The sequence below is a fragment of the Pristiophorus japonicus genome, chromosome 7 (assembly GCF_044704955.1).
Source record: "Pristiophorus japonicus isolate sPriJap1 chromosome 7, sPriJap1.hap1, whole genome shotgun sequence".
Classification (NCBI taxonomy): Eukaryota; Metazoa; Chordata; class Chondrichthyes; family Pristiophoridae; genus Pristiophorus; species Pristiophorus japonicus.
The window spans coordinates 136388975-136409183 of NC_091983.1; the positions used below are offsets into that span (position 1 = coordinate 136388975).

A 20209-nucleotide genomic window follows, 5' to 3' on the forward strand; every position below is an offset into this window, starting at 1 on the left:
TGGGTGTCATGGTACATCAGTCATTGAAGGTTGGCATGCAGGTACAGCAGGCGGTTAAGAAAGCAAATGGCATGTTGGCCTTCATAGCGAGGGGATTTGAGTACAGGGAGGTATTGCTACAGTTGTACAGGGCCTTGGTGAGGCCACACCTGGAGTATTGTGTACAGTTTTGGTCTCCTAACTTGAGGAAGGTCATTCTTGCTATTGAGGGAGTGCAGTGAAGGTTCACCAGAGTGATTCCCGGGATGGCGGGACTGACCTATCAAGAAAGACTGGATCAACTGGGCTTGTATTCACTGGAGTTCAGAAGAATGAGAGGGGACCTCATAGAAATTCTGACGGGTTTAGACAGGTTAGATGCAGGAAGAATGTTCCCAATGTTGGAGAAGTCCAGAACCAGGGATCACAGTCTAAGGATAAGGGGTAAGCCATTTAGGACCGAGATGAGGAGAAACTTCTTCACCCAGAGAGTGGTGAACCTGTGGAATTCTCTGCCACAGAAAGTTGTTGAGGCCAATTCACTAAATATATTCAAAAAGGAGTTGGATGAAGTCCTTACTACTAGGGGGATCAAGGGGTATGGCGAGAAAGCAGGAATGGGGTACTGAAGTTGCATGTTCAGCCATGAACTCATTGAATGGCAGTGCAGGCTAGAAGGGCCGAATGGCCTACTCCTGCACCTATTTTCTATGTTTCTATGTTTCTATGTTTCTAAGACAAGGCAGATAACTTAACAAGACTCCGGAAAAGCCACAGACGTAGGTCAATATTGAAATTAACAGTGTTTATAAAAACACAAAATATCATAAAGATATACCCGACAGTGAGAAGTCACCGATCTTGCTTTCACTTTCTCGGATTATGAAGGAGCCACTTCTATTCCCAGCCATCAACAACTGTTTCTCTGCATCTACTCGTTTAATCCCTCCAAAGAACCATCTGCAATAAAATACAAAAATATTTTTATATGAATTGTAAGGGCAGTATGCAACAAGACAGACAGACCAATATATCCCACTTTTAACTTCCCTGTGCTAACCTGGAAATCAGCAGAGCAACAAACAGCTTAAAGAAAGCAGCCTTTTCTTTTGTGGCAGTTTCCTCCCCTACTCTTTTGCCTTCAGTCCTAGGCACATTCAACCATTCGATTTTTCTCCACTATCTCTCTATTGTGGTCTACCTCTGTGGCACTGCTACTTGTCCTAATGCAGCCAGTCTATCTGTTATAATAGTCTTTCCTCCTAACCCTGGACAAACACACTGGATAGAATCATAGAGATTTATGGCACAGAAAGAGGCCATTTGGCCCATCATGTCTGAGCCAGGCAAAAAAGAGCTATCCAGCCTAATCCCACTTTCCAGATCTTGATCCATAGCCTTGTCAGTTACATCACTTCAAGTGCATATCCAAGTATTTTTAAATGCGATGAGGGTTTCTGTCTCTAACACCCTTTAAGGCAGAGTTCCAGGCCTCCACCACCCTCAGGGTGAAGACATTCACCCTCAAACTCCTCTAAACCTTCGACCAATTAGTTTAAATCTATGCCCCGTGGTTATTGACCGCTCTGCTGGGGGAAACAGCTATTCCACATTAATTCTATCTAGGCCCCTCATAATGTTATTCACCTCAATTAAGTCTCCTCTGTTCCAAAGAAAACAACCCCAGCCTATCCAACCTTTCCTCATAACTAAAATTCTTCAGTTCTGGCAACATTCGAGTAAATTTCCTCTGCACCCTCTCTAGTGTAATCACATCTTTCCTATAATGTGGTGACCAGAACTGTAGGCAGTACTCTATGTGTGGCCTAACTAGCATATAATACAGTTGAAGCATTTTATCCCTGCTCTTGTATTCTATGCTTCGGCTAATAAAGGAAAGTATCCCAAATGCCTTCATAACCACCTTTTCTACCTATCCTGCAACCTTCAGGTATCTGTGCACATCCACTCCAAGATCCCTCTGTTCCTCTACACTTCTCAGTATCCTACCATTTATTGTGTATTCCCGTGCCTTGTTAGCCTTCCCCAAATGTATTACCTCACACTTCTCCGGATTGAATTCAATTTGCCACTGTTCTGCCCCCCCCTGACTAGTCCATTGATATCTTCGTGCAGTCTACAGTTTTCTTCCTCACTCAAAACCACACGGCTAATTTTTGTACATCCGTATACCTCTTAATCAGACCCCCTATATTCAAGTCTAAATCATTGATATATACCACAAAAATCAAGGGACCTAGTACTGAGTCCTGCAGAATCCCACTGGAAACAACCTTCTCATCACAAAAACAGCCAAAGATATACCCCAAAGTTCCATCCTTGGCCCCTTCCACCCTCCCCACACCCCCCACATCCTTCCCTTTGGCAAAATCATTCATAGGCATGAAGTTAACTGCCACATTTAGACTACATGATACCCAGCTCTAATCCTTGACCATCGCGGACTGCTTGGCCAATTTCAAGTGTATTTTAACAAGGCTTCTTTTAACTCAACACTGGCTAGACTAAATCCATCCTATTTGATTCCTACCAAAAACCCCACACATGAGCATCAAATTAAATTGGCAGGGTTGTGGGAACCAGCATATAGAAATAGAAAAGAGGAATAGCGTGCATAAAGAAGTGTATGTGTTGGATAGTACTAGAGAAAAAAGTAGTACCATATTAGATAGCAGACTAAGAAGGAACATGAGGAATACAAAGACAGGGTTAAAATGCATGTATGTAAATGCACAAAGTGAATAAGGTTGGTGAGCTACAAGCACAAGTTGTGTCGGAATATGATGTAGTGGCAATAACGGAAATGAGGCTTAAAAATGGTAAAGACTGGGCGCTTAATATTCACGGATACAAAGTGTTCAGAAAAGATGGGGGGGGAAAGGGAGGTGGGTTGGCAATAAAGTTGGAGGAATTTCTGAAATGTCTTCAGGAGAACTTCCTTGACCAGTATGTTCTCGGCCCGACTAGGAAGGAGGGTCATCGACCTGAAACGTTAACTCTGTTTCTCTCCACAGGTGCTGCCTGACCCACTGAGAATTCCAGCATTTTCTGTTTTTATTTCAGATGTCAGCATCCACAGTATTTTGCTTTTGTATTAGTGTTTAATTCATTGCCACTTCTCTTCTCTCCACCTTGAAGAAGTTCTGCTCTTCCCTCAGACGGGATTCCTCCCCTCCCCCTTTCAGTGCCCCTTGCACTTCCTTTAAGAATCTGTTAAATTTTGAACTTTTGCCAGTTCTGACGAAGGGTTATCGACCTGAAACATTAACTCTGTTTCTCTCCACAGATGCTGCCTGACCCATTGAGATTTCTAGCATTTTCTGTTTTCATTTCAGATTCCAGCATCTGCAGTATTTTGCTTATGCATTATATATCGGAAGGAGGCATTGCTGGATCTGGTGCTGGGGATTGAGGTGGGCCAATTGAATTAATTGTCTGTGGGAGAATACTTGGATAAGAGTGATCATTATGTTTAGGTTAGTAATGGAGAAGAGCAAGGAACAATCTAAAGTGGAACTTCTAAATTGGAAGAGGGCTAACTTCAATGGGATGAGAGGGGATTTAGCCAGGGTAAAATGGAACCAAAGATTGACAGGAAAAACTGTAACGGAACAATGGATGATCTTTAAGGATCAGATGTTTCAGATACAGGCTCGATACATTCCAACACGAGGGAAAGGTAGCGGAACCAAAGCCAGGGCTCCTTGGATGATGAGGGAGATAGAGAATATGATGAAACAAAAAAAGGTGTATGATGCATGTCAGCGAGAACCAGGTCAAATACAATAAGTTGAGAGGGGAAGTGAAGAGGAAAATAAGACTGGCAAAGAGAAAATATGAGAATAGAATGGCAGTTAAGCAGTTAGCATAAAAGGGGACCCAAAAATCTTCTATCAGCATGTAAATAGTACGCGGGAAGTAAGAGGCAGGGTGGGGCCTATTCGGGACAAAGATGGTGATATATGTCTGGAGGCGCAGGGCAAGGCAAGAATACTTAATGAGCACTTTGTATCGGTGTTTACTAAGGAAGAGGATGCTGACAAAATATCGGTAAAAGCGGAGATGGTAGAGGTAATGGATGGGGTGAAAACTGATAGGCAGGATGCACTGAAAAGGCTGGCTATGCTTACAGTGGATAAGTCACCTGGTCTGGATGGCTTGCATCCCAGGTTGCTAAGGGAAGTGGGGGTGGAGATAGCGGAAGGGCTTGCCATAATCTTCCAATCTTCCCTAGATACGGGGGAGGTGCCAGAGGATTGGAAAGTGGCAAATGTGACACCCTTGTTCAAGAAAGGATGCAAGGACATTCCTAGCAACTACAGACTGATCAGTTTATCATCAGTGGTGGGTACGTTTTTAGAAACAATAATCAGGGAAAACATTAACAGGCACTTGGAGAGGTTTAAGTTAATTAAGGAAAGCCAGCATGGATTTGTAAAAGGCAAATCGTGTTTGATTAATCGAATTGAATTTTTTGATGAAATAACAGAGAGGGTTGATGAAGAGATTGCAGTGGATGTTGTCAATATGGATTTTAGGATGGCATTTGATAAAGTGCCACATAAAAGGCTGGTTCACAAAATTGAGGTTCATGGAATAGGAGGGTCAGTGTCAGTTTGGATAAGAAATTGGCTTAAGGATAGAAAACAGCGAGTCGTGGTAAATGGTTGTTTTTCAGACTGGAGGATGATAGACAGTGGTGTTCCCCAAGGGTCAGAGCTAGGGCCACTGCTTTTTTGATATTATATACATATATATTTTATATATATTGACTTGGATATTGGAATACAGAGTAACATTTCAAAATTTACTAATGATACAAAACTTGGAGATGTGGCAAAGAGTGAGGATGATACCAACTGACTGCAACAGGACAGAGATAGGCTGGCAGAATGGCAGATGAAATTTAATACAGAGAAGTGTGAGGTGATGCATTTTTGCAGAAGGGATAGCTAGAAGCAATATAAACTTAATGGCACAATTCTAAAGAGTGTGCATGGACAGAGGGACCTGGAGGTTCATGTGCATAGATCTTTGAGGGCGGCAGAACATATTGAGAGAGTCGTTAGCAATGCATATGCGATCCTGGACTTCAGAAATAGAGGTATTGACTACAAAAGCAGGGATGTTATGTTGAACCTTTATAAAGCAATGGTTAGGACACAACTGGAATATTGCCGATGGATGTACTTTGCTGTTACTACAACACGAATGGGAAAATCTAGTGTATGTTCTTGTACGAAATCTTAACAGAGCTGTAATTACAGGACTTCACTGGTGATAGCAAGTTGCTGCTGTTTTTTCCGCATTGCAGGAAGGGTCCATTATTCACTAGTGCTACAGGCATACATATATTATGCAGGTCCCTTGCAAAAATGAGAGAGTACATAAACCATCTTGTAATAATCAATGCTCGAAGTGATCACATGGACATAATGAGAACACTTCCTGTTTGCCAAAACTCAGTTACATTAAGCCTACATGTTCTCCACCAGCTATACTGGTCAGTGCAAGACAGTCACAGTAATTAGCTTGGGCTGGAAAGAAAGTGGTGATCCGTTAATTGTTCATGCTTTGTTTTTTTGGTTACAGTATTGACAGTTTGTGCAGCAGAGAGACCATTTAAACAGCTGCTGCAGTGCTGAAGCTGCTCATACAACATACGAATGCTGTTTCACGACAAACAACCATTGCATTTACATAAAGGCCATTGATTAAAAGTTAAAAGCCAGCATTCAAAGATTTCCTAAAAGTTGAACTCCAATTTAATGGGAATAATTGCTTGGCTGCCACTTTTGAATTGTTATTCATTAATTCAGTTATAGTGACCATTGGGGAATTTTCCAAATTGATCACTAGAACTGGATTCCATCATACAACAGGACACATCTTGGGCTTTTATTCCCAGGTGCAGATCGACACACAGGTCTATGACGCCTGTGCCCAGGGCAGCTGGCAAATATGGGGTACCCAGTAAAACTCACTATAGCGCACAACTGCTGGATCAAAATATTATAGCATTTAATAATCCCATCAGAAGGGAGCAAGGTGAGTGAAGGGGTCTTGAATTTTCTTGGTATCCAGGGCCGCAAGAATTCTTAATTTGGTTCGGTTTATTCCAAATGCTTTTACATTGCCTAGTTGTTTCCCTCCTCTCCCACAGCAACAACTTGCCTTTATATAGCACCTTTAACATAGAAAAGCATCGCGAGGCACGTCACAGAGGCATCATTTTAAAAAATGGACAGAGTCAAAGGATAAGAGATGGTCAATTGAGAATAACTTTGTTGCTCTCCTCTTTTCAAGCCAAGTGCCAGTCGCTCCGAGCTCCAATGCCGAATGTAGAGAGCCAGTTTTTGCATCAGTGCAAATGAAGGAAACAGACTCCTCATATTTACTTTCCTGAAACCAGCTTTCTTAATCCAATAGCACAATCGAAGACTCACATTTGCATGAATTTACAATCTTGTCAGTCCCTTGAATTTAGAACATGTACATCATGGAATACAGCAAGAACTGGACACTTATAAAAATGCCTTTTGTGTATACAAGAAAGAAAAATCCCAAGAAAAATACTTTAAAATCTGGCAAGAAGAGGTGACTGTGATACAGCTGATGCAATCACAGCATAAGTAGTCACTTGCTGAAAATGGTAAATGATTGTGCATTAAGTGATGCATACTTTTGGCCAAGGAGGAGACTCCCTCTTTTTAAGGCTATCTGCTTCACCTTTCTCAATTCTCCCTGCATCACAGCTGGATGACAAGAGTGGGCCACCTATTTTCAAAGTTCTAGTACTATACTGAATCTGGCCATTGTGAGACATGAACACTGCCGAGGATAACGTTTCATCCAATTTATTCTACTCCCGTAGAGGCAAAGTAAAGATCAGCACGCCATGTAGAGGAGTATAGTCGAAACTCACATCCAACCTTCTATGGTAGAACAATAAACCACAGCAATATCTTACCATTCTCATAACGCACTGCTGTCTACATTACAACACTACTATGGAAGCCACAACACTGCCCCACCCTCCATTAAATGGCCTTCGAGATGGAGTTATTTTCACCTTTGCAGTGACTTGTTCCTCTCCTCCTATTTCCCTGTCTCTTGAAGTTTTCTCCTCGCTCACTCTAAATCCTTCTCCTCAAATTACATAGTTACCTAATATTTACAGCACAGAAACAGACCATTCAGCCCAATAGGTTCATGCCAGTGTTTATGCTTCACATTAGCCTCCTCCCACCCTTCTTCATCTAACCCCATCAGCATATCCTTCTACCCGAAAATACAACATCAGGTGACAACACCCAGCTCAACCTCACGACAACCTCTGTCGTCTGTACAAGCATGGATTGAGGATTGGTTATCGGACAGAAAACAGACAGTAGGAATAAACAGGTCATTTTTGTGTTGGCAGACTGTAACTAGTGGGGTACCGCAAGGAACAATGCTTGCGCCTCAGTTATTCATAATATATATCAATGATTTGGATGGGTGGACCAAATGTAATATATTCAAGGTTGCTGATGATACAAAGCTGGGTGGGAATGAAAAGAGGTTTCAAGGGGGTAAACACAAGCTAAGTGAGTGGGCAAGAACATGGCAAATGGAATATAATGTGGAGAAATGTGAAATTAACCACTTTGGTAGAGAAAAATAAAAAAGCAGAGTATTTTTTAAATGGTGAGAGGTTGGGAAATGTTGATGTTTAGAGGGACCTGGATCTCCTTGCATACAAATCACAAAGTTAACATACAGGTAACAGTAAGCAATTAAGAAAGCAAATGGTATGTTGGCCTTTATTACAAGAGGGTTTGAGTGTAAGAGTAAATATGTCTTACTACAATTATATAAGGCCTGGTGAGAGCACACCTAGAGTATTGTGTACAGTTTTGGTCTCCTTACATAAGGAAGGATATATTTGCTATAGAGCGTGTGCAACGAAGATTCACCAGACTAATTCCTGAGATGGAGGGGGATTGTCCTCTGAGGAGAGATTGAGTAGACTAGGCCTATATTCTCCAGAGTTTAGAAGAATGAGAGGTGATCTCATTGAAACATACAAAATTCTTACAGGGCTTGACAGGGTAGATGCAGGGAGGATGTTTCCCCTGGCTGGGGAGTCTAGAATCAGCGGTCACAGTCTCAGAATAAGGGGTCGGCCATTTAGGACTGAGATGAGAAGAAATGACGTCACTCAGAGGGTGATAAATCTTTGGAATTCTCTACCCCAGTGAGCTGTGGAGGCTCAGTCTTTGAGTATATTCAAGACAACGATCAATAGATTTTTGGATATTAAGGGAATCAAGGGATATGGGGATAGTGCAGGAAAGTGGAGTTGAGGTAGGAGATCAGCAATGATCTCACTGAATGGCAGAGCAGGCCCGAGGGGCCGAATGGCCTATTCCTGTTCTTATTTCTTATGGTCTTATCTAGCTTCCCCTTATTTCTAGCTTCCCACTATTTCTACTTCCATAAGTACTCTGGGATGCAGCCTATCAGACCCTAGGGATTTATCGGCCTTCAATCCATCAATTTCCCGAAATACAATCTCCTGACTAATAAGGATTTCCTTCAGTTCCCCCTTTTCGCTAGACCCTCCAACCCCTAGTATTTCCGGAAAGTTATTTGTGTCTTCCTTAGTGACGACAGATCCAAAGTATTTGTTCAATTGGTCTTTTATAAAGGTATAACATCCTGAAACCGGAAACCTCGGGAACGAGGACGTTCCGGTTTTCAGGTTTTTACGGATTTCGGAAAAGAAATCCGACGTCCCTAATCCGGACACTCATGGCCAGATGCAGTATAATGTAGATAAATGTGAGGTTATCCATTTTGGTGACAAAAACAGGAAGACAGAATATTACCTGAATGGTGATAGATTAGGAAAAGGGGAGGTGCAACGGGACCTGGGTGTCATGGTACATCAGTCATTGGAGTTTGGCATGCAGGTACAGCAGGCGGTGAAGAAGGCAAATGGCATGTTGGCCTTCATAGCTAGAGGATTTGAGTACAGGAGCAGGGAAGTCTTACTGCAGTTGTACAGAGCCTTGTTGAGGCCATACCTGGAATATTGTGTTCAGTTTTGGTCTCCTAATCTGAGGAAGGACGTTCTTGCTATTGAGGAGTGCAGCGAAGGTTCACCAGATTGATTCCCGGGATGGCAGGATTGACATATGAGGAGAGACTGGATCAACTGGGCTTGTTTCCACTGGAGTTTAGAAGAATGAGAGGGGATCTGATAGAAACATATAAAATTCTGACGGAATTAGACAGGTTAGAGGCAGGAAGAATGCTCCTATTGCTGGGGTGTTCCAGAACCTGGGGTCACAGTCTAAGAATAAGGGGTAAGCCAGTTAGGTCCAAGATGAGGAGAAACTTCTTCACTCAGAGAGTGGCTAACCTGTGGTATTCTCTACCGCAGAAAGTTGTTGATGCCAGTTCGTTAGATGTATTCAAAAGGGAGTTAGATATGGCCCTTACAGCCAAAGGGATCAAGGGGTTTGGAGAGAAAGCAGGAAAGGGGTACTGAGGTTGAATGATCAGCCATGATCTTATTGAATGACGGTGCAGGCTCAAGAGGCCGAATGGCTTGTTCCTGCATCTAATTTCTATGTTTCTATAAGTTTAACATCACTTCTCTGCTTTTCAATTCGATCCCTCTAGAAATGAACCCCAGTACTTTATTTGATTTTTTTATGGCCTTATTAAACTGCATTGCTACTTTTAGTGATTTGTATATCTGTACGCCCAGATCCCTCTGCGGCTCCAACCCATGTAGACAATTATTTGTGGCCTCTTTACTCTTACTACCAAATTGTAAGAATTTTATTGCAACAAAAAGCAAGCAGCACAGTATAAAACAGAAACATGCATTAAGATTGCAATGGGTTAAGGTAAATCCTCTTGACAGAATTGATGAAATTGAGTTGCCCATGATGCCTCAAAATCCACACCACTCAAAGCTTCATTTTCTTTAGTCTACCACTAATGTATCTCATCCCTTCAAGGTTATGAAAATTAACAGCACATTAATTGATATAAATATTGAGACTATTTCAAATTGTACATTTTCACAGATCTAAGAACTACCTGTAGTACTATAACAGAAGCTTTGTTAAAAAATACGATAATTCAAAAAAACACCGTGCAACAAAAACAGCCCTAAATAAAGGTCTATGACTCAGGCATTGACTCACAGTGACTGAATGAATTAAATTTGGTTTTATTTAGTTGGATTTCAGGATTTTTCTTTCGCGTTTCGGGTTCACAATCCACAATTCAATCCGTATTTCTGTGACAATAGAAATTCAATGGCCTTATGTATGCCATATAGAAAGCAGTTATAATGGGAGATGAACTTGTCATGATGTAAATCACAGTTACACTAATAGTCCATCAGTTCCATTGTGAGGGGAAACTCCTGAAGGACAGAAAAGTGCCATTTTTGCAATGGTGGGTTGAGGGGGTCCTGTCAGCTCTAATAATGTAACATTTATTTCCTGGGGGGTATTGGGGACTTGGCACAAGATGGGTTTGATGGATGATTTTTTTTGGTGCATTTAACAGCATTTAGAAATGTACTATGATTCAGCATTAAGGACATGGATCCAGTGAAAGCTCAGAGACATTGATGAGCAGGAGACCCAAAGAGAATCACAGAATGGTTACAGCACAGAAGGAGGCCATTCAGCCCATCGAGCCTGTGCCGGCTCTCTGCAAGAGCACTTCATCTAGCCCCACTCCTCCACCCTTCCCCATAGCCCTGCAACTTGTTTTCCTCCAGGTACTTAGAAACATAGAAAATAGGTGCACGAGTAGGCCATTCGGCCCTTCGAGCGTGCACCACCATTCAATATGATCATGGCTGATCATTCACCTCAGTACCCCTTTCCTGCTTTCTCTCCATACCCCTAGATCCGTTTAGCCGTAAGGGCCATATCTAACTCCCTCTTGAATATATCCAACGAACAGGCATCAACAACTCTCTGCGGTAGAGAATTCCACAGGTTAACAACTCTCTGAGTGAAGAAGTTTCTCCTCATCTCGGTCCTAAATGGCTTACCCCTTATCCTTAGACTGTGTCCCCTGGTTCTGGACTTCCCCAACATCGGGAACATTCTTCCTGCATCTAACCTGTCTAGTCCCATCAGTATTTTATATGTTTCTATGAGATCCCCTCTCATTCTTCTAAACTCCAGTGAATACAGGCCCAGACGATCCAATCTCTCCTCATATGTCAGTCCTGCCATCCCGGGAATCAGTCTGGTGAACCTTCGCTGCACTCCCTCAATAGCAAGAACGTCCTTCCTCAAATTAGGAGTCCTCGCTAAGGTCCTGTACAACTGCAGTAAGACCTCCCTGCTTCTATACTCAAATCCCCTAGCTAGGAAAGCCAACATGCCATTTGCCTTCTTCACCACCTGCTGCACCTGCATGCCAACTTTCAATGACTGATGTACCATGACACCCAGGTCACGTTGCACCTCCCCTTTTCCTAATCTGCCGCCATTCAGATAATATTCTGCCTTCGTGTTTTCCTTTTCCCTTTTCCAATCCCCTTTTGAAAGCCACGATTGAATCTGCCTCCACCACCCTTTCAGACAGTGAATTCCAGATTCTAACCACTCGCTGCATAAAAAATGTTTTCCTTATATCGCCTTTGGTTCTTCTACCAATCACCTTAAATCTGTGTCCTCTAGTTCTCTGGAATGTTGAGACATTCATTGGAACATATATTTCTCTGCAACACACAAAATAGTTGTCTCATAGGGAAAACATGATGAATTGAGTTTGTGTTCTTTTTCATTTAATATTATTAAAGCTGAAAAATCAATACAAAATTATAATCATTTTTACCTCAATAAAAATCAACATTTAAAAGGCCTGGCTTACTAGAAAAATCCAATGTGTTCACAGGAGGAAGCGATATATTTTTTTTAATTAAGAGAGTTATTTTAAAGTAGAAATTGATCGTATCACTGAACTTTGACATTTAGCTCCATAATGGTCTTTTCTGTTCCACTCAATCAGTCTGAGGCCTGAACAAACTCCTACCTTCCTGATCCACCTGATCTATTCTATTTCTGTTTATCTTGGCTCATCCCTGATCACTCGCATGTATGTGTTACCCTTCTTATTCCTCCTAAACTGTTCGTCCCAAACATCAGTGAAACTGTTTTCACATAAAGTAAGTACGAATAAGTAAATGGAAGATAAAGAAAACAGCGATTTATTTTGCCATCATGCCGATTTTAGACTTTGTTTAACCTTACGTACTCTACATAAAGAGTTAGTCATGACATGAGACAACCAAAGATATGTTAAATATAAACTATATTTATTCAGCACTGTGGGTGTCTGTGCAATGGTCTGGATTGTAATTAAATCTGAGCCAAAAGTCTTCTACACATCGACATCAAAATGATAATATTGGTGGTACAGCAATGTGACTGAAATGGCCCAGTGCACACCCATACAAAACCACGGAGATCTGCTGCTGAGGGCTCATTGCTTCAAGTGCAGGAAGTAACATTGTGCTCTTTCTGCAAAATGTCTCCAAAGAAAAAAAATGTAAATGCAAATATAAAGAAAAAAATATTACTTTGTGCGAGAAGACAACAATTAGGACTGTGTTATAAAATTATTTCCACCTGCAATCATAGCTTATTGATCAGTATGAACAATTCTGACAAGCTAATGACTCCAGAAATATATTCTTACTGCAGATATAAATTTCAGTATTGATGTAATGTTAACAGTACAAAAAATGAATTACTACAGGTAAACACTTTTTCTCTTAAAATTCTGGACTTAAAACCATCTACCAATAAGATCTCAATTTTGCAACTATAAACAAATGAAATGTCACATTCTTATTGACAGTGTTAAGTTGACGGCAAAATTAGCCATAAGCAAGTCTGCTATACACAGATGATCAACATGTTGAGGATCTGATCTGGGGGTCCTTATATACAGAAAAAAATCAGCACAGACTGGGCCCCTCTCCCTCAGCGCTGCTCCTACCTGAGTCCTGCTGCTACTGCAAGTAATTTTGGTTGCTGCCATACAAGTGAGTGGGAATTCCTGATTTCACGAGAAGAGGAATTCACACCCAAAGTACAATGGAGCTGGAATCACTTCAAATAGGGACAGGACTCATGTAGTCATGGTATTTATTGGAAGGAGGGGAGTAATGGATGCAGAGATAGAGGGGGAGAGAAGGAAAGGGAAAATGAAAGACGGAAAAAGCTGAGAGCAGCAATATGCAGGGGCGGCAAAACCTCAGATGCAATTTGGAAGGAGAGGTAAAGTTGAGATGGAAATTTTGGGAAGCATGGCAGAAGTGGCCATTATTTATGTGTACATCGTAATGTTGAGTATCTGGGGGCTATCTAACTGTGGGCATCATTGCCAAGCCCAGTCGGGAGTCCGTGCGTCGGAGAGGCCGCAAGGTCGGGAGGTGCGTCGCTGAGTCAGGAGTCCGTGAGTCGGAGAGGCCTATAAAGCCGCGAGGTCGGAAGATGCGTCGCTGAGTTGGGAGTCCGTGAGTCGGAGAGGCCTATAAAGGCCGTGCTTGTGCAGCTACAGGGAGAAGGCAAAAAAGTAGAAAGAAATCGAAAGGTGACGTCACAGCCAAGGGGGTAAGTGATTGGCTGGTGATTGGTAAGTAGTTTTTCCTTTTCTTTCTTTATCAGTAAGAAACCTTTAGCATTGTTGTTACCCAATTAAGTTAATCTAAGGGTTAAGTCATGGCAGAAGAGCTCGGACATGTGTTATGCTCCTCTTGTACTATGTGGGAACTCAGGGACGCTTCCGACGTCCCTGACGACTACGTGTGCGGGAAGTGCATCCGCCTCCAGCTCCTGACAGACCGCATTGCGGCACTGGAGCTGCGGGTGGATGAACTCTGGAGCATCCACGATGCTGAGAATGACGTGAATAGCACGTTTAGCGAGTTAGTCACACCGCAGGGAAAGGGTACACAGCCAGATAGGGAATGGGTGACCACCAGGAAGAGCAGTGCAAGGAAGGTAGTGCAGGGGTCCCTTAGATTAACTTAATTGGGTAACAACAATGCTCAAGGTTTCTTACTGATAAAGAAAGAAAAGGAAAAACTACTTACCAATCACCAGCCAATCACTTACCCCCTTGGCTGTGACGTCACCTTTCGATTTCTTTCTACTTCTTTTTTGCCTTCTCCCTGTAGCTGCACAAGCTGCAGTCATCCCCCTGCAAAACAGATACACCGCTTTGGGTACTGTTGAGGGGGATGACTCATCAGGGGAAGGCAGCAGCAGCCAAGTTCATGGCACCGTGGGTGGCTCTGCTGCACAGGAGGGCAGGAAAAAGAGTGGGAGAGCAATAATGATAGGGGATTAAATTGTAAGGGGAATAGATAGGCGTTTCTGCCATCACAACCGAGACTCCAGGATGGTATGTTGCCTCCTTAGTGCAAGGGTCAAGGATGTCTCGGAGCGGGTGCAGGACATTCTGAAAAGGGAGGGTGAACAGCCAGTTGTCCTGGTGCATATAGGTACCAACGATATAGGTAAAAAATGGGATGAGGTCCTACGAGACGAATTTAGGGAGCGAGGAGCTAAATTAAAAAGTAGGACCTCAAAAGTAGTAATCTCAGGATTGCTACCAGTGCCACGTGCTAGTCAGAGTAGGAATCGCAGGATAGCTCAGATGAATACATGGCTTGAGGAGTGGTGCAGAAGGGAGGGATTCAAATTCCTGGGACATTGGAACCAATTCTGGGGGAGGTGGGACCAGTACAAACCGGATGGTCTGCACCTGGGCAGGACCGGAACCAATGTCCTAGGGGGAGTGTTTGCTAGTGCTGTTGGCGAGGAGTTAAATTAATATGGCAGGGGGATGGGAACCTATGCAGGGAGACAGAGGGAAATAAAAGGGAGACAGAGGCAAAAGATAGAAAGAAGAATAGTAAAAGTGGAGGGCAGAGAAACCCAAGGCAAAAAACAAAAAGGGCCACATTGCAGCAAAATTCTAAAGGGGCAAAGTGTGTTAAAAAGACATGCTTGAAGGCTCTGTGCCTCAATGTAAGGAGTATTCGGAATAAGGTGGACGAATTAACTGCGCAGATAGCAGTTGATGGATATGATCTAATTGGCATCACAGAGACATGGCTCCAGGGTGACCAAGGCTGGGAAAACATCCAGGGGTATTCAACATTTAGGAAAGATAGACAAAAAAGAAAAGGAGGCGGGGTGGCGTTGCTGGTTAAAGAGGAAATTAATGCAATAGTAAGGAAGGACATTGGCTTGGATGATGCAGAATCGGTATGGGTGGAGCTACGGAATACCAAAGGGCAGAAAACGCTGGTAGGAGTTGTGTACAGTCCACCAAACAGTAGTAGTGAGGGTGCGGACAGCATCAAACAAGAAATAAGGGAAGTGTGCAATAAAGGTACAGCAGTTATCATGGGCGACTTTAATTTACATATAGTTGGGCTAACCAAACTGGTAGCAATGCGGTGGAGGAGGATTTCCTGGAGTGTATTAAGGATGGTTTTCTTGACCAATATGTCGAGGAACCAACCAGAGTGCTGGTCATCCTAGACTGGGTGATGTGTAATGAGAAGGGACTAATTAGCAATCTTGCGAGGCCCCTTGCGGAAGACTGACCATAATATGGTAGAATTCTTTATTAAGATGGAGAGTGACACAGTTAATTCAGAAACTAAGGTCCTGAACTTAAGGAATGCTAACTTCGACGGCATGAGGCGTGATTTGGCTAAAATAGACTAGCAAATTATATTAAAGGGTTGACAGTGGATAGGCAATGGCAAACATTTATAGATCACATGAATGAACTTCAACAAGTGTACATCTCTGTCTGGAGTAAAAACAAAACAGGGAAGGTGGCTCAACTGTGGCTAACAAGGGAAATTAAGGATAGTATTAGATCGAAGGAAAAGGCATATAAATTGGCCAGAAAAAGCAACAAATCTGAGGACTGGGAGAAATTTAGAATTCAGCAGAGGAAGACAAAGGGTTTAATTAGGAGGAGGAAAATAGAGTACGAGAGGAAGCTTGCCGGGAACATAAAAACTGACTGCAAAAGTTTCTATAGATATGTGAAGAGAAAAAGATTAGTGAAGACAAACGTAGGTCCCTTGCAGTCGGACTCAGATGAAATTATAATCGGGAACAAAGAAACGGCAGACCAATTGAACAAATACTTTGGTTCGGTCTTCACAAAGGAAGACACAAATAACCTTCCGGAGGTACTAGGGGACCGAGGGTCTAGTGAGAAGGAGAAACTGAAGGATACCCTTATTAGATGGGAAATTGTGTTGGGGAAATTGATGGGATTGAAGGCTGATAAATCCTCGGGGCCTGATAGTCTGCATCCCAGAGTTCTTAGGGAAGTGGCCCTAGAAATATTGGATGCATTGGTGATCATTTTCCAACAGTCTATCGACTCTGGAGCAGTTCCTATGGACTGGAGGGTAGCTAATGTAACACCACTTTTTAAAAAAGGAGGGAGAGAGAAAACAGGTAATTATAGACCAGTTAGCCTGACATCAGCAGTGGGGAAAATGTTGGAATCAATCATTAAGGATGAAATAACAGCGCATTTGCAGAGCATTGACAGGATTGGTCCAAGTCAGCATGGATTTATGAAAGGACAAGGGAAACTAGTGGATGTGGTGTATTTGGACTTTCAAAAGGCCTTTGACAAAGTCCCACATAAGAGATTGGTGTGCAAAATCAAAGCACATGGTATTGGGGGTAATGTACTGGCGTGGATAGAGAATTGGTTGGCAGACAGGAAGCAGAGAGTCAGGATAAACGTGTCCTTTTCGGAATGTGAGGCAGTGACTAGTGGAGTGCCGCAGGGATCAGTGCTGGAACCCCAGCTCTTTATAATATATATTAATGATTTGGATGAAGGAATTGAGTGTAATATCTTCAAGTTTGCAGATGACACTAAACTAGGTGGCGGTGTGAGCTGTGAGGAGAATGCTAAGAGGCTGCAGGGTGATTTGGACAGGTTAGGCGAGTGGGCAAATGCATGGCAGATGCAGTATAATGTGGATAAATGTGAGGTTATCCACATTTGGGGCAAAAACACGAAGGCAGAATATTATCTGAATGGCGGCAGATTAGGAAAAGGCGGGGTGCAATTAGACTTGGGTGTCATGGTTCATCAGTCATTGAAAGTTGGCATGCAGGTGCAGCAGGCGGTGAATAAGGCAAATGGCATGTTGGCCTTCATAGCTAGGAGATTTGAGTATAGGAGCAGGGAGGTCTTAGTATAATTGTACCAGGCCATGGTGAGGCCTCACCTGGAATATTGTGTTCAGTTTTGGTCTCCTAATCTGAGGAAGGACGTTCTTGCTATTGAGGGAGTGCAGCGAAGGTTCACCAGACTGATTCCAGGGATGGCTGGACTGACATATGAGGAGAGACTGGATCAACTGGGCCTTTATACACTGGAGTTTAGAAGGATGAGAGGTGATCTCATAGAAACATAGAAGATTCTGACAAGACGGGACAGGTTAGATGCGGGAAGAATGTTCCCGATGTTGGGGAAGTCCAGAACCAGGGGAAATAGTCTTAGGATAAGGGGTCGGCTATTTAGGACCGAGATGAGGAGAAACTTCTTCACTCAGAGAGTTGTTAACCTGTGGAATTCCCTGCCGCAGAGAGTTGTTGATGCCAGTTCATTGGATATATTCAAGAGGGAGTTAGATATGGCCCTTATGGCTAAAGGGATCAAGGGGTATGGAGAGAAAGCAGAAAAGGGGTACTGAGGGAAAGATCAGCCATGATCTTATTGAATGGCGGTGCAGGCTCGAAGGGCCGAATGGCCTACTCCTGCACCTATTTTCTTTGTTTCTATTACCTGGCATCTACACACGTGTACTTCCAGCATCAGTTGCTGGATAACAATCTGAAGTAGCAAACAGGGCCAATTGTCCCGTTCTTCACCTAGGGCAGTGTTGCCCAATAGAAATTGCTGACGAGCCATGGATATGGCTTCAGCAACACGGTTTTAGCCATATGAACTAATTTTAGTAGAAAACACATTCTTCTTTGTCTTAGGCACTGTCTCCATCCCTCTCCCTAGTATCAATCTGAGAGTGAATAAGACTGTTCGCAACCTAGGTGTCATATTTAACACTTAAATGAGTTTTCAGCCACATATCTGTGGCATAACTAAAACCAACTTTTTCCACCTCCGCCTCAACTCTTCTGCTGCTGAAACCCTCATCCATGCCTTTGATACCTCTCGACTTGACTACTCCAACTCACTCCTGGCTGGCCTCTTACATTCTACATTACGTAAACTTGAGATCATCCAAAATTCAGCAGCCCATGTCCTAATTCACACAAAATCACGATCATCCATCACCTCTGTGTTTTCTGACCAACATTTGCTCCTGGTTAAACAACGTATCGATTTCAAAATTCTCATGCTTGTTTACAAATCACTGCATGGCCTTGCCCCTCCCCATCTCTGTAATCTTTTTCAGATGAGATCCAACACCGCCTCCAGTGCACCAGTGCAGCCTTCGGCCGCCTGAGGAAGAGTGTTTGAAGACCAGGCTCTCAAAACTGCCACCAAGCTCATGGTCTACAGGGCTGTAGTAATACCCGCCCTCCTGGATGGCTCAGAGACATGGACCTTGTACAGTAGACACTTCAAGTCACTGGAGAAATATCACCAATGATGTCTCCGCAAGATCCTACAAATCCCCTGGAGGGACAGGCGCACCAACATCAGCGTCCTCGTCCAGGCTAACATCCCCAGCATTGAAGCAGTGATCACGCTCAATCAGTTTCACCGGGCAGGCCACATTGTTCGCATGCCAGACACGCGACTTCCAAAGCAAGTGCTCTACGCGGAGCTCCTTCACGGCAAACGAGCCAAAGGTGGGCAGCGGAAACGTTACAAGGACACCCTCAAAACCTCCCTGATAAAGTGCGACATCCCCACTGACACCTGGGAGTCCCTGGCCAAAGACCGCCCTAAGTGGAGAAAGTGCATCCGGGAGGGCGCTGAGCACCCCGAGTCTCAACGCCGAGAGCGTGCAGAAATCAAGCGCAGGCAGCGGAAAGACCGTGCGGCAAACCAGTCCCACTCACCCCTTCCCTCAACGACTACCTGTCCCACCTGTGACAGAGTCTGTGGTTCTCGTATTGGACTGTTCAGCCACTAAAGAATTCACTTCAGGAGTGGAAGCAAGTCTTTCTTGATTCCGAGGGACTGCCTATGATGATGAATCTTTTTGAGCCTTACAACTCCACAAGATGTCTGCGCTCCTCAAATTCTTCAACATCCCTCATTATAACTGCTCAAACATCGGTGGCCGTGCCTTCAGCTATTTGGGCCCCAAGCTCTGGAACTCCTCTCTAAACCTCGTCACTTCTCTACCTCTCTTTGCTCCTTTAAGACGCTCCTTAAAACCTACCTCTTTAACCAAGCTTTTTGTCATCTGCCTTAATTTCTTCTTTTGTGGCTCGGTGTCAAATTTATCTGCAACACTGCTTTTGAAGCACCTTGGACATTTTACTGCGTTGAAGGCGCTATATAAATAAAAGTTATTATTATTAGGCAGTCCCCTGGAGTGACTTGCTTCCACACTAATATGAGTTCTAAGGTGACTGATGAGACCAATGTGGGATCTACAGTCTCTGTGTCAGGAGGGGCAGATGGTGGTCGGAGGGACGGGTGGGTGAGGTGCTTGATTTGTCATACACTCCTTCCACTGTTTGTGCTTGGCTTCCGCGTGCTCCCCATGAAGAGGCTCAAGGTGTTCGGCACCTTCCCGGATGCTCCTCCTCCACTTCAAGTGGTCTTGGGCCAGGGATTCCCAAGAGTCAGTGGGGATGTTACATTTTTTCAGGGAGCCTTTGAGGGGTGTCCTTGAAGCATTTTCTCTGCCCTCCTGGGGCTCACTTGCCGTGATGTAGCTCGGAGTAGAGTGTTTCTTTCGGGAGTCTAGTATCGGGCATGCGGACAATGTGGCCCGTCCATCGAAGCTGTTTGAGCGTGGTCAATGCCTCGATGCTGGAGATGTTGGTCTGAGAAAGAACACCGACGTTGGTGTGCCTATACTGCCAATGAATTTGCAGGATTTTACGGAGGCAGCGTTGCTGGTACTTCTCCAGTGCTTTGAGGTGCCTACTGTACATAGTCCACATCTCTGAAGCATATAGGAGGGCGG

At 43.5% G+C, this 20209-nt stretch overlaps 1 protein-coding gene across 1 annotated transcript in view; it reads right to left on the bottom strand.

The window, feature by feature from the left end:
* frk (fyn-related Src family tyrosine kinase) overlaps positions 1-20209 on the bottom strand; it is a 174131-nt gene that overhangs the window by 45844 nt on the left and 108078 nt on the right. Inside the window, exon 2 of the mRNA XM_070885333.1 lies at positions 818-939. Within this exon, the coding sequence (XP_070741434.1) occupies positions 818-939 (122 nt within the window). The remainder of the gene's footprint in view (positions 1-817; positions 940-20209) is intronic.